This window comes from Pseudovirgaria hyperparasitica (genome assembly GCF_010093815.1).
Source record: "Pseudovirgaria hyperparasitica strain CBS 121739 unplaced genomic scaffold EJ05scaffold_2, whole genome shotgun sequence".
NCBI classification, from domain to species: Eukaryota; Fungi; Ascomycota; class Dothideomycetes; order Acrospermales; family Acrospermaceae; genus Pseudovirgaria; species Pseudovirgaria hyperparasitica.
In genome coordinates, this window is record NW_022985550.1 from 559,794 (window position 1) to 582,116 (window position 22,323).

A 22,323-nucleotide genomic window follows, 5' to 3' on the forward strand; every position below is an offset into this window, starting at 1 on the left:
TCCCCCCCCCTCCCCTGACACTTTCAAATGCTCTAGTCCTTGCTCAGCAAAAAATCCTCTGCAGCGAGTGGGTCGCGGTCTATCCCCAGTCGCAACCCTGTCTACCCTTGTTCCTGATCGAACCCGATTGCTGCTCATCGCTCTTACGCCCAGCGCAAAATGCACAGCAACCGCCTGCCAGGGCCGAGCAGGAAAATGCCCCCAGTCTGCGCAGTTCCAAACCATGCGAATATGTGGATGCAGTGGGACAATTATTACCTAGCTACCCTAATACCCCCAATATACCACTAAAACCCTAACTTACTCTCTGCTCTCCCAAGCTGCCCGCCCAGCCGCATGTCGACATAAAGCTCTCCCACGTCCCCCGTTCGTGCTTGCCTACCACCTGGGACCTACGTGAGAGTTGTCTGTTTGTGATCATTCCTTTTGATCAGTTTGTAAAGTTGCATACTACTTCTGACCATTCGCCTCTCCCATCATATTCCACAATACGCCTCTCTTATACCATTCCTACCAAACTGTGGTTCCACTGCCACCCGCCGCTACCGAGGGTTTCGACAGCATAACGTCACGAACTGGGTCGTTTCTACTTAGCTTCACACACACGACCAGCACAAAGTATTCGCACCTTTGCCTAGTCCAACACTGCTCTCATACACTTTATAAAGAGCGTCCCCAGCCTTGAAGCACTTGATTCTATTTCTATTTGGCCATATTCCACAACAAATACAACGACGAGCCTCCTCACCGTCCACCATTCATCAGCTAGATTGCGCCGGCTCAGCTTCGGGAAATAGCTCGGCGTCCGATCGCACGCACCTCGTCCATCCAACCTGTGAGAGCTCCTTCGTCTTTTGCCCACCGCCATGGATGCGAAAGACTCCAACGGCCGTCGAATTTCTCTCTTGAACGCCGACGACACAACATTGCCAAACCGACAGTCTTTCGCCAACACTCGACATTCATCTTACTCGTCGCAAGGCTCTGCACAATCCTACCAACAGTACACCTTATCGTCCAGCAGCGTGACACGCCTGTCATCCTTCCAGTCGGGCTACTCATCCCCCTGCTCATCTCCGCAAACGCCGTCTCTAGTTCGCAGCCGCTCATCAGACTCTACGGCAGACATGCAGACTCCCTCGCCCATCACACCTGAATTTGGCTATCTCGATTCTTTGAATGCACACCCACAAGCCTACTCGGATTCCACCGCCTACTTCAACAAGGACCTGCCTCAGTATATACCACAACAGCCTCCAACATTGAGTCAGACCTACATGCAAAGCACGCCTGCTCAGCCAGCCTATTACGCCCAACCTCCTGCCGAGAACAAGTCTGCTCCAGCACAAAAGTCCAAAAAGAATCAGTATCCATGTCCTGTTGCGAAGCAGTACAACTGCAGTGACCATTTCACCACCTCCGGACATGCTGCTCGCCACGCCAAGAAACACACTGGGAAAAAGGACGCGATGTGCCCTGAGTGCAACAAAGCGTTCACTCGCAAGGACAACATGGAGCAGCATCGTCGTACCCACTTGAATGGCAGGAGCACCACCAAAGGCACTGCTGTCGAAGACCGTTCTAGGAAGGTCGTCAAGCAACAGAACATGAAGAGACCAAAGCCTGCACCTCTCCAGGCTGCGCAACCTGTGCAACAAGTGGTTGTTGATCCTGCTCTCCCTCAGCTACCCATCAGCCCAACAGCCAATTTTCCGATGGCGTCTCAAGTGCATATGGATCCTTATCAACAACATTACATGCCGAGTCACACGTACCCGGATCCATCACAATGTGCCATAAATCCAATGTCCATGTCGACCTCTTTCGGCCTGGATACTCTCGCCGCTGCGGCTGCGATTGACAAGCGTGACAGCGAGTAACATGATACTTTAGCAGACATGATGGAATCAGATGGCTGTGATGCTACGAGTTTTCTATCCGTTTTTCTGTTGTTGCGCACTTCACGTAATATAGACGCATGTCCTCACGGCTCTCCACTGTTATATACTCGCTAGCCGGGCACATCGACACTCTTCTTGTACGACAGCCCGCAAGAAGACGGTGTAGTGTCAAAATTCAGAACAGGGTTCTGTCACTTTCTTGTTATCTACGATACCCATATTCGGCGTTCCGGTCGAAGTTTCGCATCTGTTCTAGGAAGGCTGGGAAAAAGCATACCGGTCACAATGTATCTCAAATTCGGAATTGGCCAACGGGATCCAGCGTTGCGATTGCTTGCTATCGCGCGGGTTCGATTCTGTCGCACGGGTGGTTGGATTTATGAATATTGATACCCGTGAATCGGCAGTATGGCAAATGCCATCTGCGAAGCACACCGGAATTGTTCTATTTTTTTTGCATACTGTAACTTCCTATTCATATACGCGGTCAACGGGTACACAACTCAGTAAACAATATTCTCCAAACTTAGGAACTACGTCTGCTTCAAAAGTCCTGAACTCTATGTGATATGAACCTTTGCAGAAACTCGCCAGCACGACGCAACACATCGACTCGTGAACCAACGAGACATAATTGTGCGGGGATACCTGGAAGCTGATCCAATAGGTCCTTGATTCAATACTGCACACCTATCATACTGACATACACACGATATACCTGTTGTCGGTGTGCTGAACAGCCGTGCGTAGACATGTAAGCGGGTAATTATTGCAGACGTCATAGGCGTTTAACTTTTGAATTTGCCCGACGACGCACATTGAATCGCCGATACGACCGGTCATGTTGCATTATGTGAAATGAAGCCTTTCGCGGGACAACAGCAGAGTTTGATTCGTGTTTTGTGTTGCTCACATTACCTGCGAGATGTGAGCTTCAGCTTGATTGAATCCTCAAATCCCCAGCCAAAGGAGGACCCTGAGAGGGGTAGCGTCTCAGGTCTCGTTCGATTTTCCTGACCGGCTAGCCAATCAAGAAAGAACCGTTCACTGCCCACTTGCCGCGTTTGTGCTGGTTGGCTGGGAAAGAAGCTTTAACTTTAATGTTCCCTACTCCGCATCTCTCTTCACATTTCTTTCCCCCCTCCACCTGGCCAGACCTTCCTTGTGTGCTAGCTAGCAGCGTGTAGTCCCTCGCGATGTTATTCGTGGACGGCTTGACCGGTCTGGTGTCTGGACTTTGGACCCCTCTCATCTTCGTCTGTTGTCTACTGTACGCGGGTGTTCACTAACGGCTCGTTTTCCACGCCAGCAGTATACAACGGAACACGTAGAGCTGAAGTCAAGTACGCGTCATTCATTTGATCGAGAGCTCTGAGCCTGACCCCGCACGACCACGTCCAACATCCCCCTCTCGAGCATCAAATCACATTACCTGCTACTGGCGCATCGCGTCCAAGGTGGAACGTTTCCGCTCCATAGAAACGATGCAACGAGGTTGGCCGGCAACCCTGTCGAAGACCTGATGCGCTTCTGAATATTACCTGGCGTCTTCAGGACCGATCTAAGTACATATTTGCCCTAGATCGAAGTGGTGCGTCTTGCACGAACCGTTTAAGGGGGGGAGATCCCGGCACCAAGGGTACGCGTGATTTTCGACATCCCAGGCAGTTCGTCCGATGCTATCGAATGATAGTATGCGGCCAGCGGGCGTTAAAGGGCTTAGAGCTTCCGCCAATATTCTATGGGGATTTACGATGCTCAATCGACGATGAGCTGCTCCTCCAGCCTTCTCCTGCTCTGTGCCGAACGTAGAAAATGATGTCGAAGGACAGTTTCCGCAGCAAGATTTGGATATACCCTCGGTTCCCGGGTACACGTCACTGGCAGGCTCACGCTCCCAACAGCCAGCCAGGGATGTGTGTGCCCGGTCGCAACGTGAGCGCGCACTGATCAGAACGCAGCACTCAACACCAAGCTACTCTCACGATCTTTCGGCCTGTCAATAAAGCTGCAGACATCGAAAGAACGCTCATATTGCTATTTTGAGCCTCAATGGACCCTGCTTCACGCCCTGTGCGCAAAGTCGCGCAGCCTGTTGACATTGGACCGTTGTGGACAGCGCTGATCTCGTGACTGCGATGGACCGTGAGGGTCTTTTGCCCCACACCACGAGTCGCAAAGATCGGTGATCGCAAATGTTAAATCTCGATGCCAACTCCCATGATCGCCTCAAGATTCCCCTTGTGGTCAAAAACCGTATCGTCAGTGCGCATGCATGCATGATGACTACTGCATCGCTGCTTGCTGACTACTGTAATACCAATCTACAGCCTTTCTACCTGACAGATCCCCCCTACGTCTTTGCGACGCCCTGCCACGTTGACAAGCGGCATCCCTGGAAGACTCCCAGATCCTAATCTTGTTACCGCGTCGTCCTGGTTTCTGATCATAATACCCTGGTCTGTTTCGCGCGTTATCGGTCGTAAAAACAAATGTCATTGTCACAAGAAGAGCTGTGCATTTTAGATCGTGGTCACGGACTCGCAGCGAGACTTGACTGCTCCTGACCTTTCATCTCATTCTGCCGCCCATCTCACGGGCTCTTCAACACCAGATCCACAGCCACTTTTCGATCTGACGATGCAGTCTTGGTGTTCCGTGCCCAGGCGGACCTGCTAAACACCCACACCTGCCTCCTGGTGAGACATGCAGATGCGGTAAAGCCGCCCCTTGGGTTCCTAATACGCTCTATCTACTGTATACCTGTTTTCTTCTACCTACTTTTTGCGACCTGGTCTGCAATCACGATCGGTCCATTTGTCCCGTCTTTGCAAATGCGCGATCCACGATGACCCTCAAGGCGGCAGTGCTAGGGCATCAGGTCAGACTATGCATTCAACAAAGACTTATTTTCTTACCTCTATCATGAACTTTGATTTCCGTTCTTATCAGTCCTCGCAAGCATTTTCACAAATGACGTCAGTGCATAGGTACCAGCCCTGGTGGCTAGACAACATGCAGGACAGCGGGCCTCTCATAGCAGGGTCCACCAGGCCCTCCCTCCCATGCCCATCGACACAAGTCATGAACGCTGTTTCATCAGTCTCGTCCTCTCCTAGCATGGAATCTTCGGCCGACCTCAGGATTTCCTAATTAGTTAGCATTAACACCCACGTCTTAACCTGCTTCAAGACAGCCTCACTATCCCAGGAGCCAGGCCGGGACACGCAGACCTGAGACAACAACGAACACACACCATCCATCCATAGTAGCAAGGCATGTTTCACACGCATCCCGTCCCATCCCACACATACACCCCCGCGGGACCTGCTAAAGTTCATCCACGACAACCACCAACACACAAACACGATTCACGATCTCGCACATCATCAAGACAGGTAAGTAAGTCAGTCGCATGACAACGCCCACCAGCACCACCACCAGCCCAGCATAAATCCCCCAAGATCTCGCCTCACCAGCTCTGATCTCCCATGCAAAAAATAATCCCGCCATCCATAGACCCCCCTCCCTCCCCCCAAAGAAATCTGCCACATCTCCGAGTCCGCGCACCCGCGTGCCTGCCTAAGCAAGGCGCCTGCCGTTGCGCGGCAAGCGGCAGTTCTTTTTTTCTTTTCTTCTCGATGCCGATCGAATATCATGCGTGATCTCCGTCTTGCTGCATATGCTAGCTGCAACGCACGAGCACCTGAGCACACGCGCGCGTGCGTGCGCCCGCCCGCATATATGTCCTGCGGTCGGTCGTGGTCTGTATGGGGAATTTTTTTTAATATGGCTACTACGTCATACTCGGTGCATGGGGTTATGATGACGATGATGGGATTGTCTTCGGGGGATTTATGCGGGTGTGTGTGTACATTGTGGCTGGGCGGGATGGGTTTGAATGAATGAGTGAGTTGAGGCCGTTGCTGGGGGGAGCTTGAGGTATTCGGGGATTTTATGTCGTGCTGCTGTGGCGTTCGTTGGTAGTATTATATCATGAAGGTGTGGTTCAGGGTTCTTTGCGTGGACCTGGTGTTATGGACATGGTACGGTGTTGAGGAAGAAGAAAGCTTGTGTTTGCATGATCATCATCGATCTGAACCGCCAGGCAGGGAGGAGGAAGGGATATGGATTGTTTGCTTTTCGTAGTATGGCGTTGGGTGGCTTTGGGCGCGATGCTGAGGTGGGTTGCTTTGAGCTGGGATGGGAGTAATGTGATGTGTTATATGTAGAGGTAGTTGGGACTTTTGACTGGTTCTGCGATATTCATGCTGAAGTATTTGGGGAGGGGATTCAGTTTATACTGTTTGTCTGATCCAGATTAAGCGTTCAAGATTCCCAATAATTATCTGAGCTGGCCACACGACGGCAGCGTCTCCAACCCCCATCAAGCAACGAGGTCTGATCTGCTCTAATATAATCTCATTTTTGCAGACTTCAAGCACATTCGGCCATACCAACCAGAAAGCAAGCGGTCCCGTTCGCTCCCGCCTATTTAAGTTGGTTAGGGGTGGATTAGTAGTTAGGTGGGTGACCACTAGCGAATACCCACTGCTGAATGTTTTGTATTTTTGCTTGATTGAACTGGAATCTGTTTGCTTAATCATCCGCCCAAGTGTATTATATATCTTCATGTTATTATTATATACGGTCTGTTTCGTCAAAAGTGCAATGTGAGGTTCATGATATGTTATATTGTTTGTTTCACAGTGAAATACATGTGTGGTATCTGGACTACTTTCGAGGCAGGATGTTTATCCTGCTGCGCGTCCACTGACAGACCTTGACGCCGTGAGATGCAATGTCCCCCCAATAACTCCAACATCAATCACGATTTGAGATTCTCTTGCTTTACGCCCGTCCACCGGCATTGACCTGGCTCATGAAACGCTCGAAACTGACGTCCTCCTCCATCAGGTCATCCTGATCACCGCCTCTCAAGGCCTGCATGTACCGCTGCTGTAACCCGTCCTGCGTGCCAGCCCCTCCAAAGTCCTCGTCTTCCTCATCGTCGTCATCATCATCATCAACGCGACCTGCGTGAAACTCATTCAAGTCCTCCTCCTCGTCCTCTGCCTCACTGACCGTCTCCGGCTCCTCCTTGGAAGGCGGGCCAGTCCGCGTCTTCTTCCCCTTGCCAGCCTCCGTCACATTCATATCCCGCATCAGTCTATCGAGATCCCGCTGCCGGCGCTCCTCCTTATCCCTGCCCTTCTGCGCCATCCGCCGCTCCAGCTCGGGCTTGTAGTCGCGCAGAAACTCCTCCTTCTTCGTCTCCACGGCCGCAAAAAACCCGTCGATCCCGTCGCCCGTCATGCTGCTCACGCCCACCACAGACAGGTGCTTGTAGAACTCCTCAAGCACCATCCCCATACTACTCAGCAGACTGCCCATATACCCGCTTCCCCCACCGCCGAGCGCATCGTTGCCCTCCGCGCCGCCAAACGTGCCCGCGTCTTCCTCGCTGCGCAGCGCCCGCTGAAAGGCCTCCCAGTCGCCCATCCACGTCGCCGCGAAGCCGGCGTCCGCGATGTCGGTCTTGTTGAACACGAGGATCATGGGCAGCTTCGTCTTGTACAGGATCGAGACGGCATACAGCATGTTGCTCATGAAGGTGCTCGTTGCCGTCGTGCGCGGCGTGTCAATTACGTATGCGATCACGGTCGGGAAACTGCTTGCCAGCGCATTCAGCAGGATGTCCCCGCTTGCGCTCCACACAAACACTTCTATCTGACCCGGCGTGTCGACGAGGATGTGGCGGATGCGAGGTGTTGTGACGGTGGCGGTGGCGGGCGCGGTGCGCTTCTCCAGCAGCGCGAGGATCTGGTCGATCTTGGTGCTGAAGAGGTTGAGCGAGGTGAGGATGCCGCCGTTGGGCCCGAGGTTGTACTGCGCCATTACCTCCTTGTAGTTTACCGAGTCGCGGATGTCGATGTTGCTGTCGAAGGGGACGTTGAGGACGGCGGGGTCGAGGTTGACGACGTAGGGGGCCTGCTTTTTGGAGTGGAGGTGCGCGTTGATGCGTTGCATGAAGGTTGTTTTGCCGGAGCCGGCCATGCCTACGCAGACTATTGCCACGGGGGAGTCGGTGGTGTGAGGGGTGGTGGTTGAGGGCGTGGGGTTTGGGGGGGTGGAGGTGGCCATGATGGGGAGAGAGAGAGAAGCTCTTGCGAGCGTGAGGTATGTTGGGAAGCTCTCACGATGGATTTGTAGGTGTGGTTTTGTATCCGGTTCTGTGTCCTTTGGCAGTTCGAGTCCGTTTGGTGTAGCGTTGTTGGAGTTGTCGCGACATCACAAGCAAGGCCCCTCAGATCGACACATGAAGTTGACTTTTTGCGCACGGACGTCGGCGAAGCAGCCGGAGGAGAGCAGCCAGCCAGCCAGCCAACTTTAGCGTCCGAAGCTTAGCTCCCTCCCATCCGCGAACGTGATTTCAAGCTTGCATCAACCAACAAATTCCGCCAGAGCACACAAGACGCAATGGGCTTGGACGACTTTGAAAAGGAGCTGGCCGAGAGCAAAGCGAAAGAGTCGCATTCGCATCGGAAACGCGACAGGAGCCGGAGTAGGGACAGACATCACCATCGCTCAAAGGTTTGTATACCAAAACACGCTGCTGAGATTGCAGAGGTTGACAGATGGATAGCATGATGACAAGCATCGGCACAGCCATAAGCACCGTTCGTCCCGGAGAGAGAGTTCTCGCGACCGTGACGGCGACTCCAAGCACCGACACAAGCGTTCGCGACGCGATGACGACAATAAACCATCTCACAAGGATCGCGAAGCCTCCGACACGTTGATAGCAGCGCCACAAGAGCCTCTCGATGACGAGGAAGACGAGTGGGTAGAGAAGGAGGTAGCGCCACCCCCAGACGACGATATCCTAGACCAACAGCTCGAGGAATACGCAACGAAGGATTTAAAGCGCGATGCCTGGATGGAAGCCCCCTCATCACTGGACGTAGACTACGTACACAAGAGGAAGAAAGAGGAGGCGAAGCCGCACAGGATCCAAGCCACGCAAAACGACTACAACCTCAAGGTCCATAAAAACGAGCTCAACAGCTTCCTGAAGAATGTTGGAGAATTCAAGAAGGCAAACGATCTTGCGGAAGAGCCCGCGCAGCACGAAATAGACTATACATTTGGGGACTCCGGGTCACAGTGGCGTATGACGAAGCTCAAGGCGGTGTATCGGAAAGCGAAGGAGACTGATCAGCCATTGGAGGAGGTTGCGCTGGAGCGATACGAAGACCTGCGCGCGTTTGACGATGCGAGGGAAGAAGAGATAGAGCTGGACCGTCGGAATATGTACGGAAGAGATTATGTCGGGAAAGAGAAGCCCAGTGGAGAACTGTTCCAGGAGCGAAAGATGAATATGGGCATTCGAAGAGAACCAAGACCTTCCGAGCAACTGGATGTGGGGGACTTACCGCAAGGTCAGATTGTCCCCGAACAAGCAGCGCCGGTGAATACGGCTATACTCGATCAGACAGCTTTGAACAAGCTCAAGGCCCAAATGATGAAGGCGAAGCTTCGTGGTGCGGAGAATGCAGTTCGGCTGGAACAAGAATATAACGATGCTGTCGCTGCTGCTGCGGCAAATCCCAGAGAGTCCGATGTCGTTGTTCTGGGTGCCATGGACAATCGGATGCTAACAGGAGGTCGAAAGGGCGAGGTGACAGCAGTGCAAAACAAGAGGGGCAGAGAGCGCGGTACTGTTGTTGAGAACGAGGATATGAGTATAGAAGACATGGTCAGACAAGAGAGACGGACGAGGAACCAAGCAGGTAGAGAAGGCATGGCGCTCGCGGAAAGGATAGCCAAGGATGGCAAGTTTGACGTAAGTAAACCTAAACCTCCATATTGGATAGCCACTCACAAGTGCTGCAGAACGATCTCGACTACATGGACGAGAATGCCGAGAAGCTTGCGAAGCGCGTGGCCAAGTCGGAAATCAACCTTCGAAACATGGCCATCAACGACTTCCAAAAGATGAACCGCATCCTCGACTCGTGTATCCTCTGCCACCATGAGGATACCAATAAGCCCCCTGTCGCGCCCATCGTCTCTCTGGGTACCCGCGTCTACCTTACCCTTGCCACAGAACCCGAGCTTACTGAAGGTGGCTCCGTCATTGTACCGATCCAACATCGTACCAATCTCCTAGAGTGCGACGACGATGAATGGGAAGAGATTCGCAACTTCATGAAGTGCCTTACCCGCATGTACCACGATCAGGGGCGCGAGGTACTCTTCTACGAAAACGCCGTCGCGCCTCAGCGCAGGAAACACGCAGCCATGATGGCCGTTCCGATTCCATACTCCCTCGGCGATACCGCCCCGGCATTCTTCAAGGAGGCTATGCTCACAGCAGATGACGAGTGGTCTCAGCACAAGAAGATTATCGATACACTAAAGCGTTCGAGGGAGGGAATGGGCCGAGTGGCGTTCCGCAGAAGCATTGCGAAAGAGATGCCTTACTTCCATGTCTGGTTCGAGCTGGACGGCGGCATGGGACACGTGGTGGAGAACGAAGCTAGATGGCCAAAGGGCGACTTGTTCGCGCGGGAGATTATCGGCGGCATGGTCGATGCTGCCCCGGATGTCATCAAGAGACAAGGCCGCTGGAGCCGAGAGGATCGGCGGGTGGAACCGTTCAGGAAGAGGTGGAGGAAATTCGACTGGACGAGAGTTTTGACAGACGGATAAGGAGTCAGTTAATGTGATGATAATTGTGCCGCAGACTGCCCGCCATATTGATCGTATCCGCCACCCTCAATCCCAGATCCTATTCACTCATGTTGTGCTAGTTCACTTTGTTTAGAGATAACATTATGTGACGGTGGGAAGTGAAGGCTTTGAGTTGGTCGCCTAAGTTCTTGTTATAAAGTCTTCTTATTCCTCGAAAATACTTGACTGTGGTTTTCACGCACCTTCTACAGCTTTACCCGGCAGGCAATAATAGCCTTTGAGAACATTGACTTGAACAGACCAATATAGCAGACAACCAACTACACAAGCTCAACAGCCCTGTCAACGCCTTCTCGCCCTCCCAGATTCGATCCCTACTCCTGCGATCCACACCCCGGCCTCACCTTCCTCCACACACAACTTCCTCCCCACACTTAACAAAGCAACCACCATCAACATGTTCTCCCCACACAAACAGAAGCAGATCATCCTCAAGCCCATGCCACGCATCCTCCAAATCAGACTCATGTCAAACACCGGCAGCACCCGCTACGCCTACCTCCCCGAAACCGCGCCCCTGAGCGAGCTCATGGAGGCCTGGTGCACCGAAACCAGCACCGTGCCCGCCTGGACATGTTTCTTCCACGGCCGCCTCAACACACTGCTCGCGTACAACCAGACCGCTGCTTCGGTAAGACATCATTCTTTCTCTCCATCCATCCTGAGCCTTTCCCCCAGCACTAGCTTTTTTTTTTTTTTTTTTTTTTTAATTCCCCACGAGAAGCAGAAAAACTAACCCCACCCCCCGTGTGCCCGCACAGGCGCGACTCTGCGATCTAGACACGGTGAAAGTGGACGTCAACCAGGCGTACGATGGCCTGCGCGGCCAGTGGGCGTATGCGAATGGGTTTTTTGAGAGGTGGTGGTGTGCGGAGCAGGGGTTGGGGGAGGAGGCTCGGCGGGCGCCGGTTTCGGAGGATATGCTTGTTGCGCGGGAGATGATGGCTAGGGAGATGGCTGTGAGGTCGAGGAGGGGGGTGGCGCGGTCGGAGGAGTGGTTGTGGGTTTGATGGTTTCTGGAGAGGGGGGTTGGGGTTGGGGATGTGCTGCGCATTGGTATGGAGTAGGGTTGGGTATGGGGGTTTGGGATAGGATTAAGGGGGTATGGATGAGGAACAGGGTGGGTGTTGGGACATGGGTTCGTCGTAGCCTGACGTTTTGGGTTTATTCGTAGGCGGTTCATGGCTGTGAAATGCTAAATGACACAGAGCATGTCCTACGTGATGCGCAATGTTGGTTGTGGTTTGTGAAATTTGCCAGTGGGATCCTCGGTCAACGTCGATGAGGATGGCTATGGACTGCCGGGTGAGTTGAGCATAAGGAGTTATAATTCAAGTGGTTTGTAGTGTGAGTCGGCAAGAGTAGTGATTCAAGTTGACGCTGTTCAAGCACTGTTGCGAGGCAAAACAGACGTTTCTGGACACCGATTTGAAAAGGGATATAGCTTTCACTTGATAACTAAGTTGAACAGCACGGTCATGCTTTCATCATAGCCCAACACTAGACATGCCATGTTACTTTTCTTGAACAGTACTGTTGTAGTCTTTCACCATCTGAGAGGAACTATATATAACAGGCACCGCCCATAGCAATCACAGTTCTTACACCTTCCACTACACACCACCTACCACTACACACCACATACCACTTGACCTCTAACAATTCATCATGGCTGAGCCAAAAGCAATCTCGATCGCGGTCAGCGGCCCCCACAACGAGATCGTCACCTGGAACAACATCCCTTTCCAGAAGATCCTCCAGAGATTCTGCGCCGAGCAAAACAAGACCTTCTCCGAACTGAGCTTCGAACTCGACGGCAAAACAATCCATGGCCACGAGACACCTGCAGACGTAAGTTTAACCTCCATGACACTGATCCCGCGAGGAGACTTTTGGTGACCAATATATTATCTGAGTAGTTCGGCATGGAAGACTATGACACCATAAAAGTGCTTCCACACCTCGACATGGAAATCGAAACGTGCGAACAAGCCAAGCCCGAACCACTCGATGGTATCGCAGACGACGCCCAGCCCGAACCGGTCAAGAAACCATCTCCGTATGCAAAGCTATATGTTGTAACCGACACGCTTGAGGCCCAGGAGACTGTACTTGAGATGCGTCTTACAGACAGTGCGAGACTGCTTTACGACGAGATGTATGCTGCCGAAGGGTATGAACCTACGCAATGGATCTATTACCTGGGAAATCAAATGCTGGATGGGAGCCGCACGCTGGCCAGCGTAAGTATCCACCATTCAGATATGGAAAAGGGTCCTGCTGACATGGTCTTAGTATGGAGTTACCAATGGCTCTACTATTATGGCTGAGCCCCAATAGATAGATGATGGATTGGAACGACCGGGTGTGGTCGTGGCATGGGCCTGTTTCTCATCATCATTGCTGTAGACAGTACTTATCTTTGAATTAGACATTTGGTCAAAGCTGCCATCTCTTGATTGATTCACTTTGTACTGTCCCGCCCAGTGCTTCACTTGCGCAAGTTCACCACACACCCCCTCTCTTACCAGACCACTTCAAATCTCGCAAGTCGTTCGTCCAAACCTTCCATCTCTCCCTCTCCCTTCCCACTCCACAAAAACGCCTCGACCCACGACGACTCAAAGCCATGGACCAACCAGCCAAATCGATAGAAATCATGCTCTACGACAACGTGAGCGAGTTCCGCATCGTAACATGGCCAACCATGCGCTTCGACCAAATCTTTGCCTCTTACTGCGAAGACTGGAAGAAGCCTTTCGACGAGTTCTGCTTCCTGCTCGGCGGTGAAACCCTAGACGGCTGCGAGACTCCGGCCGCCGTGAGTCCTGCATAGTCAGATTTCCATGTCAAGAAACTGACGAATGTATGCGCAGATCGGCTTCACGAACCGTGACCTAGAAATCGTGGTGAATGTCTACCAGCAGCCGCACTACGACCCCAAGACCGGTCCTCTCGCCAGGAAGAGCCTTGACGTTGGCAATTCGCTATCCGGGGCGGGATCGCAGGCACCCAGAGCCCTGAGCAAGTGTTCCATGAAGGAGAACATCATAGTCTCAATCGAGGATCCGTTCACGGGGACGAGACACTGGTTTCAGATCTGTCCCGCCAAGCACTTCCAGAGTCTGTTTCGAGAGTATGGTGCTTTCATAAAACGAGCTACGTCCACGTTTGATCTCCGGTTCAAGGGCCGCATTCTTGGTCGGAACGACATGCCTACTAATGTTAGTAGATTGGTTGAGTAAGGTCGTTGACACTAATGTGCTAACAATTCGCAGATTGGTCTTGTTGCTAATAGCAACCTCATGTGCACGCCCACGATGGTGGACGTAGACTGGGCTAAGGGTGACTGTGACGGCAAAGTGATATAGTTGCTTGGATATCATCCTTAGCTGTTGTGCCGTTACGACCAGGAAATTCACATTGAGAGCTAGCTTATTAGAAGCACACGCACCTCCCAATCACACTTAAGGTAGATCTGCATATTTTTGCGACCCTTTCAACAGCAAGGAAGTTTATAAATCGATTAGTCTAAGCATGATATGCTAGACGAGATACATAACGAAACTCTATCTGCATCATACAATTATACATCTACTTTCGTAATCGATGTACACGATACTACATATCACTCAATAAGTCGTTCACGACCATCAATCGATTGATCTTATTACCTTTGTAAGTCTAAGTTCATGCACGGTAGCAGCGAGCATTTCCAGAGACGAACAAGCAGGCAAGCTACAATGTCCTTACCACAACGACGCGTCGTGTCCATTTTATTCGGGTGATACTGTGAAGTACAACTATCAATACGCCCCTTCTCTCTTCTCCCACTTCGTCAACGGCGCATTTTCCACCTTTCCAAACCCAGTCTGTATCACAGCCTGCGGCACCAACTCCACCTTCTCGACCTTGGCGCCATCAGCCTCCAACGCCCAAAGCGACAGTCCAACCCAGTTCGTACCATGATAGTCCAGAATGCCCTCTGGCACAGGGAAGCTCCTCTGAGGTCCGACATTGTGCACATACTTGCCAAACTGCCAGCCGTTGACAAACAGCTGCACGCGATACGCAGACTCGGTTTCGTTGGTGAAGACAAACGACAAGGGGATGTCGTAGCCATCTGGCATGTCTAGGTCAAAGGATGTGGAGAAGAATCCTACGCCGGCGGCAGAAATGCCTGTAGTGGGACCTTCACTGGTCTCCCAATCATCTGCAGGTGGTGCAGGGAGGTGGTATCCCTGACGTTCGACGAAAAGTGCGCCTTCATTGAGTGGACCACGGGCACGGTCAACGTAGTCTTCGCCTCCAAGATTACCAGTAATCTTCCATGTTACATCTGACTTATCATGACCAGATAGTGTATAGTCTAAGATGCCACGAGGGGTCTTCATTTCGTCCTCGCCAACAACGTAGTTCTCATCGTATCCCATGTGGTCGATGACGACTGTCAGTACATAGTCTTGTCCTGAGCTAAGGTTGGGTAGAGTGTTTGTGCTTGTATAATTTGTGGTCACATCATTGCCTTCCCAGGAGCCAACGAACTTGTCACCGAGCCAAATTGAGTGTCCGTATGCGGAGCCACCCTGTGTGTTTATCGTCAAGCTACTTTCTTGGCCATTTGCTTTGAAGTGGCCACGGAACACGAGACTGCCACTATGAAAGCTGTAGTCTCCAGCGAAAAGACTGGTAGGGGTGAGCTGTTCGTACTTATCATTATAAGTCTTCTCCAGGTCTGCATCGGGCCACGTCTCATCCGAGTAGTCTGCTTTGATCTCCGGAAGGCTATCAATGTACTTCCACTCCACAGCTCCAAGGTCTGGAATGCTTATGGTCGGCTTCTTGAACTCAGCGGTGGCAGTGACAACACCTGCATCATCTTGCTTGAAGTCGAGTGACTCTCCGTTGAATTGGAGATCTGTCAGCCCTTGAGGTGCACCGCCTATAATCTCAATGGGCGTTGTAACGTTCAGATCTCCGATCAGACTGAGTGTAGTTCCATCCGTGACTGCGGAACGGATGAGATATCCGGCTTTTACAATTAGAGAACCCTGGCCATAAGAAGCTGGTGTGGCAGGTACCCAGTAATTGTACGCCTCGTTACGATCTACCATTGTTTAGCATGGGACTCTTATGGAATGGTAGAGAATGCGGACCTAAGAGGTATACATAGAGTCCTGATGGTGTCTTTACGACCTTCCGCTCACTTGAGGTAGCCCAATTAAGGACGGTGTATCCTGTCTTTTGTGCGATGGCTACACCTGATCCCTCGATAGTCTCAGCGGAGCCGTACCCTTCGCTAGTATCTTCAATAGCAAGCTCGTGTTGCTCATTGGGGCCTCCATATACCACAAGAACAGTCTTTTCGTTGTACTTCTTCCATGTGTACACCTCGGCTGACGAATACACGATGTTGAAATCTCCGACTGAGTAATCGCTCACGTGGACTTTAGCGTCTCTACCGTTCAGAGACAGACTATTGTTCAATTGAGGAATAGTGATGTTACCATATGATGCAGTGGACACGTGAAGCTTATAGCTGGTCGAATCGAGCGAGTTATACTTTGTGTGTCTACTGCATTATTAGAAACAGACAACATCACAGACACAAAAACACGTACCTTGTGAAATAGAACTTGGTGGTCTCCGTCGTCGCGGGGAAAACAATGATATCGGGAGAAGTTGTCCAGCTTGTGGAGCCGTTGATCCTATCTGCTACAAGGTATGCCGGAGATGAGTGCAGAAACGTGGCTTCGAGCTTGGCCTCGCTATATTTCTCACGGTTAACGAGACGCATCTCATCCACCACAGCACCATAGTCGTATGAAGTGTATCCACCTGGGTGACCAAGATTACCCCAGTTTGTTCCACCCCATGTCTGAAAACTGTCAGCACCGAGTCGCATCTACAACTTGGTCTCACACATACCATATAGATATTGAAGATGGTGACTCCGTATCCGTAGTTATTCTTGTAGAAGACACGCTCAAACTCTTGATTCAGAAGTGAAAGACACTTGTCGAAGCCATTTCCACCCCATGGGTCGAAAGCACCACCTTGAAACTGTACAAAGTCAGCCAATGGCTCTAGACGAGGATTGCAAGAAAGAATACCTCGACTAATGAGAATGGAGTAGATGGAGCAAGCCGCAAATGTGTGTTCCACCAATCAGAAGGCAACTTGCCGTCCGGCCAGACGGTTGGATTTGCGCAGTCGAATCCGAGTGGGTAGCCGTCGTGGCCGTAGATGTCAATATCAGCTTCAGTGGTAGGAGTGATGTAGCCAGCTGGGTAAGCTTCGTTGCTGATGAAAGGAACCACGATCCCTGCTTTTCGGTACTGGTCCTTGACTTGGTCCCAGTAGTTGAAGTTGGGAAACGGAAATCCATCAATGAAGGACTGGTATTCATTTTCGGGTTGTAAGAGAATGACTGGTCCACCATTGGTGATCTGGGCCTTGGCGACAATTTCACTGATTTTTTGAACGTAGCTGTCCTCGTCAGTGGCAATGTACTGGAACATACGACGTGTCCTTACTTGTTTGTTGCCTCCATATACGCCGTGTCGTTGTCTCTCAACACACCTGGCACACGCTGGAGCCAGCCTGGAAAGCCACCACCACTGACCTCGGCGTTAATGTATGGACCAGGGCGCTATTATCTGGTCAGTGAACATGCTTACTTTGAGATGGCATGATCATACCGCAAGCACATAAATCCCAGCCTCTTTTGCCGCATCGAAGAAGGGCTCCCAAGCAAAGACGCCCTCAGCAGAGAAATCACCCGGCTTTCCCTCATGAAGAGCCCAATCGATATACACAGACACGCAGTTGTAACCCAAAGCTTTAATCTTCTGTAGGATATCCGGCCATAGACTAGGTACTGGTAACCTTCACGTGTTTCAGTATTTATCCTTTAGTTGAGTTCTCACAGCTGACCTGAAAGGATGAATTTCTCCACTGAAGAGGAGCACCCGCTCGCCATTGATGAATATGGACTTGTCATCCCAAGTAACCTGCCTGCGTCAGTAGGTACTTCTTCTGAGTACTGAAGTGGACACACGATGTCTTGCAAGACCTCGCCCCTCTTGTAGGGAGCTATCCAATCATTGGGATTCCTCCCAATAGCAATTGACGCAGTCCTGACTGCAAAGAATGCAAGCAAGAGCGCTTGCAGCGCACTGAAAGAGAACAACATTGTGAGCCACAGTCAATTGAAGCTCCAACGGTTGTATTCGTCTACCAACCGCAAATCTGCGGGGAAGCAGCTACCTGTATATACATTGGTTTTAGAGGAACCTGCTGGGGTGCATCTCGCGGACACTTCGACCGAGCGGCATGCGCCATTCCAGGCAATATTTCGTACATCCATGCTCTCACAGTGAGTGAGAGTAATAGCTGTCCCACCGGAACGCAGCGATCAGTCCATGTTGCAATACCGCTTAAGCATCGTTGCGGAGCTAAAGGTTGTAGTTGCGTAAAGAGGGCGGGGTGCAGGTTAGCGGTGATGATCAGACAAGGTCTGAAGGGTTACATCCATGCAATTCAATCTATACTCTACCTTTTCAGCGGTAATTAGCCGGTCCTACTCCTTGTCTTAATAAACTCTTCGAATGCTAGGTGTCTCCTTACCGTTCTTATAGTGGCGTTTCCTGGCTTGGCTCCCGATTGTCATCGCTACACATAATGCCCACTGTTTCCGGTAGCAAAGACACGCGTGACGTCATTGAGAAAGATCGAATGAATGTATGAATTGACTAATCAAACATGGTCATATCTCTTCCGACTACATGTGATCAAAAGACGCGATTAAAACACGTGAGACCAGTCCAGGAACCGTGATGGACACCTTTCGACGCGCGAGGAGCAAACACACTGCCGCATTCAGCCGAAGCTAAACCTCAAATGTACAACGACGCGAAAAACGAAGTCCGGTCATCGATGAATCGACGATCATCACCGAAGTAATGCATGGCACGATGCAGTGATCGCAGGCATCATTATTCTTGCAGAGTCCGGACATAATTCAGACATCACACTTCATCCCAACAACGCGTTCACCTCGAACTACTCCTCGACGTTTCCCAAAGCCAAATACGTGCACCATGCCGGCGCTTGATCCACACAAGAACACACGCGAGGAGTTCACGCAGTACGCACTCAGCCATCCTGTTCCTGACAATGCCCACAAAGACTGGCTCAAGGAGTTCAACTATATGATGGCGCTCGTCCCGAAACTTGCATACCACCCCGCGATGGCGCCTAATCTACAGCAGACGTACATGACTCCAGCTGCGGAGAAGAACAGTGTCTACTTCATGTGGGACTTTGTGTCGCGCACACTCGTATGTATCCTCGACAAAGATTCTAATCAATGAATCCTGATAAATCTATAGAGCAACCTATACAACCAAGTCGACCCGGAGCTCAAACTCGAGACCAGGGCATCGAAGAACGCCTGGAATGATGTCCGTAGCAGAGGAATGATGGCCACGGAATTGATACTGGACACTACACCGGGGATGTTAGCCATGATGACTGGATCAGCATACCCCGAACAGAAGGACAAAGAACCTGCATTTGGAGAGGACATCCTAGAGCTGTGCAGAAAGTACAAAACCAAGTAATGCTGTGTTATATTGAAGGCGTACTATGTCATAAATGAAAGCCAGCTAGTACTTTCTGCTAACCCGGGTCTGTCTGTTCCCATGATCTTCATCATCGTGCTGTTTCATTCTCTCTTCTTGTTGTTGAACCGAGGGAGAGCAAGCCAGAGGACCAAGATCGTTGCGAGTAGCGCAAGAATGATTGGCTGCAAAACCTGCACGCCTCTCGCCTGCGCAATAGCACCTACGGCGAATGGAAATACGCAAGCACCGCAGCCTCCGAAGGCTGCAGCAAATCCGATTGTACTGACATGTAGGTCCCGTGGTAAAAGCTTCGTCGCCGCCACAACTGCAGCCGGAAACAGCGGTCCCAGAAAGAATCCCTGGAGACTGACGGCGACGGCAGAGACATAGAATTGCGGTACGAGCCAAAACAACAACTCTAGACCAAGAGTGATGGGAATATACACCAGCATTGCGGTGTGCTCGCCTATCAATGGCGTAACGAACCCTAACACGACACGGCCAACGGTGACGCCAAGCCAGAATCCTGTTGCTACCATTCCACTGGCAAAGGCTGTACCTTGTCGCTGGTTGAGCATGAATGTGACAATCCATCCACCAAGCGCAACTTCGATACCGACGTAGATGAGCAGGAAAAGGGAGATCAGCCATGAAACGCGGGCAGCAGGCATCTTCAGAAGTGCTTGCTTCAAGCGGCTGTTGCCCTGGCTTGATGTTCGAGGATTCTCGGCGCGAAACTGCTCAGCACTGGCATTCCAGAATGCGGAGAGAGAAGTGGTAAGCTCGATGACTGCCAGACTGATCTATAGCAAGTCAATATGTCATTAAGTTGAGGCAAATTCGGAGCTGCATACCATCACATAATAGAATGCATACCACGGAAGCTTCCCCTTCGTTATCATACTCGTCGCGATCAGGGGAGAGATTGTTGCTCCAAGACCATAGAAGCCATGCAGAAGACCGAGAACCTCATTAGCCCTTGCCATGTTTCCCACCCAGGCATTCCACGCAGCATCCTCGAGACCATTGCCAAACCCAGCGAGGATAAACACAACGACCAGGACGGGATATGGCGGATGTACAGCAATGATTACATACGCGATCAGGTGAGACATTGGTCCGAGAAAAGCTACGCCTCGTTGACCAAAAGTGAGGTGGATCCAGTTGTTCGAGAGAGCGGAGGCTACATAGCCGATGAATGGCGAGAGAAAGATTAACGATACGACAGTGTAGCTGAGATCATAGTATGCCTCCAACTAGGAAATAGGTTAGTGCTATACTGTATTCGACTTTCGGGGAGTCTCACGTATGGTATGAGAGCCTGGAATAGTCATCAGTAACTCTGCAGTCCCAAACTAAGTCGCAGCTTACCCCATATGCCGCATCATTGGCCCCCATTAGCAGAAATGCAAAAAAGGTCGCGAAAGTTCTCAGAACATTCACTCGAGAGGAATTCCATCTCTGTAATCTGACGGACGCTGTTGTTGGTGATGGAAGCAGGTCATTGGGATCTTTGGAGGATCCAAGTACTCGTCCAGGAGAGCCCGTATCTATAGGCTGGACACTCTGTGGTGACGACGACTTGTCGGTATTGCTTATGTGATGCTGAGCAACCGGCAATTGATCAAGCTCAACGACAGCTGTGGTGGACCCGCCATTATGACGGGTTTGAATCGCCATCTCCTGTAGCAAATGATAGTGAAAGAGAAGAGAGGATTCAAGGAACAATGGTAACAGGACTCGATCTCAAGAGAAGTTGTGGCAGTTATAAAGGATCATGAATCAATGGCTTGGCACGGCATATAGTTGCCAACCATGTGCGGGGAATAGCTCGCCAGAACAACGGCTCCAGGATCTTCGACGCTCTGCCGAGTCAGATGCTTCGGAGTCTGGCATAGCGTCCTCCTGGTATGCGTAGAAACTATGACTTGTATCATCGAGACCAGTAATTTGTGCGCAGGTAGACGGCCCGCATTGCCATGTCATGTCATGTATATATCGTGAGCTTGAGAACGTAGACATAGCTCATTGTTACCATGTCAGGAAGATCTTGCGAGTCCCCACAGTGAATGGCGCTCCAGTATATCCTGTGACCATCTAAAAAAACCCTAAAGCATGGCTAACAGTCAACTCAAACTCAATAACGACCAAAGTGCCTTGTATCAGATTGTAGAGAGTGAAGAGCCTCCAAGCCGAGAGTTGGAGGAATTACCGGAACAGGTCTAGTAAGGTTGGAAGCCCTCTGCAGGTGGAGCTTTGACCAGTACCCTAAAACCATCTTCGTGTCAGTATTCCTCCATCTATCAGACATCGATTATGGTCACTACTGGAGATCCAGTGCCTGCAAGGCTTGCATATCTACGTGAGTCTGCACGTCTACTGGCCATTGCCTCACCCACCACCTCATCTTACCTCGGAGCTCAATATGGCAAGCTCCTACTCGACTCAGACGGAGATATCAATGAAACTCAAGTCCAGCGAGATGCCCGCCAACGTGAATTTTGCAATCGATGCGGTAACATCATGGTTCCGGGTCTCTCATACAAAGTAAGACAATCGAGAGAGCGGCCGAGATCCAAAGTGGCCAAGAAGGAAAAGACCACACTCAGCAGGTATACGGTGTACTCTTGTCACCGATGCAGCGCAACAACCACCCAGACTGTCCCGAGTCTTCCAAAGCCCGCGGAGGTGATGGAAAAGGTTATCCGTACTAATGAATCTACTTCAACGTATGCATTGACAGCGGAATCGAAAACGTCAACAATGCCCGAGAACAGAAAGAAGCGTGCAAAAGCTCGAAAGCAAGGTGTACTACAAGCATTGCTGAAGGATCAATCCTCGGCCAGGCCAAGCAGCTCTGGCTTTGGTCTTGATCTGATGGACCTAATGAGCTGAAGTCTCTGTAATATCTCATTGACTCTTCATGTTCAGGCGGTAAAATATCTTGTATATCTTGGCGCACAGGCCAGTGCGGCCGCCCCACTACGCGACTGAGGGGCAAAGAATTTAGAGCCCTTCGTCATCCCGCTGACTGTCAA

At 51.2% G+C, this 22,323-nt stretch overlaps 10 protein-coding genes across 10 annotated transcripts; 7 read left to right on the forward strand and 3 right to left on the reverse strand.

Moving 5' to 3' along the window:
• The first annotated feature begins 716 nt into the window (after positions 1-716).
• Positions 717-2,171, forward strand: EJ05DRAFT_182500 (uncharacterized protein). The gene has a single exon (XM_033739597.1). The coding sequence runs from the start codon at positions 867-869 to the stop codon at positions 1,878-1,880; it is 1,014 nt and encodes a 337-aa protein (XP_033604151.1). The 5' UTR covers positions 717-866; the 3' UTR covers positions 1,881-2,171.
• A 4,405-nt stretch (positions 2,172-6,576) lies between these two features.
• On the reverse strand, positions 6,577-8,157 carry EJ05DRAFT_472673 (uncharacterized protein). Its single transcript, XM_033743231.1, has one exon. The coding sequence runs from the start codon at positions 8,043-8,045 to the stop codon at positions 6,753-6,755; it is 1,293 nt and encodes a 430-aa protein (XP_033604152.1). The 5' UTR covers positions 8,046-8,157; the 3' UTR covers positions 6,577-6,752.
• Positions 8,158-8,327: 170 nt separating this feature from the next.
• Positions 8,328-10,838, forward strand: EJ05DRAFT_530319 (uncharacterized protein). The gene is made up of 3 exons (XM_033748963.1): positions 8,328-8,495; positions 8,548-9,747; positions 9,798-10,838. Exons 1-3 carry the CDS (start codon positions 8,382-8,384, stop codon positions 10,614-10,616), a joined length of 2,133 nt encoding a protein of 710 aa, XP_033604153.1. The 5' UTR covers positions 8,328-8,381; the 3' UTR covers positions 10,617-10,838.
• Positions 10,839-11,055: 217 nt separating this feature from the next.
• On the forward strand, positions 11,056-11,668 carry EJ05DRAFT_507343 (uncharacterized protein; the record flags this gene model as incomplete). The annotated part of the gene is made up of 2 exons (XM_033747914.1): positions 11,056-11,289; positions 11,420-11,668. 2 exons carry the CDS (start codon positions 11,056-11,058, stop codon positions 11,666-11,668), a joined length of 483 nt encoding a protein of 160 aa, XP_033604154.1.
• Positions 11,669-12,326: 658 nt separating this feature from the next.
• EJ05DRAFT_496605 (uncharacterized protein) lies at positions 12,327-12,998 on the forward strand (the record flags this gene model as incomplete). Its single annotated transcript, XM_033746419.1, has 3 exons — positions 12,327-12,509; positions 12,578-12,901; positions 12,954-12,998. 3 exons carry the CDS (start codon positions 12,327-12,329, stop codon positions 12,996-12,998), a joined length of 552 nt encoding a protein of 183 aa, XP_033604155.1.
• A 289-nt stretch (positions 12,999-13,287) lies between these two features.
• EJ05DRAFT_496606 (uncharacterized protein) lies at positions 13,288-14,029 on the forward strand (the record flags this gene model as incomplete). The annotated part of the gene is made up of 3 exons (XM_033746420.1): positions 13,288-13,479; positions 13,535-13,882; positions 13,937-14,029. 3 exons carry the CDS (start codon positions 13,288-13,290, stop codon positions 14,027-14,029), a joined length of 633 nt encoding a protein of 210 aa, XP_033604156.1.
• Positions 14,030-14,374: 345 nt separating this feature from the next.
• On the reverse strand, positions 14,375-17,886 carry EJ05DRAFT_448158 (family 35 glycosyl hydrolase). The gene is made up of 9 exons (XM_033742296.1): positions 17,719-17,886; positions 17,595-17,671; positions 17,360-17,546; positions 17,195-17,310; positions 16,772-17,147; positions 16,587-16,721; positions 16,280-16,536; positions 15,815-16,230; positions 14,375-15,765 (listed from the first exon to the last, which is right to left on the reverse strand). Exons 1-9 carry the CDS (start codon positions 17,851-17,853, stop codon positions 14,465-14,467), a joined length of 3,000 nt encoding a protein of 999 aa, XP_033604157.1. The 5' UTR covers positions 17,854-17,886; the 3' UTR covers positions 14,375-14,464.
• An 874-nt stretch (positions 17,887-18,760) lies between these two features.
• EJ05DRAFT_535066 (uncharacterized protein) lies at positions 18,761-19,282 on the forward strand (the record flags this gene model as incomplete). The annotated part of the gene is made up of 2 exons (XM_033749226.1): positions 18,761-19,000; positions 19,052-19,282. 2 exons carry the CDS (start codon positions 18,761-18,763, stop codon positions 19,280-19,282), a joined length of 471 nt encoding a protein of 156 aa, XP_033604158.1.
• A 104-nt stretch (positions 19,283-19,386) lies between these two features.
• EJ05DRAFT_496609 (MFS general substrate transporter) lies at positions 19,387-20,965 on the reverse strand (the record flags this gene model as incomplete). Its single annotated transcript, XM_033746421.1, has 4 exons — positions 19,387-20,088; positions 20,140-20,541; positions 20,592-20,606; positions 20,657-20,965. 4 exons carry the CDS (start codon positions 20,963-20,965, stop codon positions 19,387-19,389), a joined length of 1,428 nt encoding a protein of 475 aa, XP_033604159.1.
• Positions 20,966-21,601: 636 nt separating this feature from the next.
• Positions 21,602-22,158, forward strand: EJ05DRAFT_496610 (uncharacterized protein; the record flags this gene model as incomplete). The annotated part of the gene is made up of 2 exons (XM_033746422.1): positions 21,602-21,897; positions 22,029-22,158. The coding sequence occupies 2 exons, from the start codon at positions 21,602-21,604 to the stop codon at positions 22,156-22,158; spliced, it is 426 nt and encodes a 141-aa protein (XP_033604160.1).
• Between the last annotated feature and the right edge of the window lie 165 nt (positions 22,159-22,323).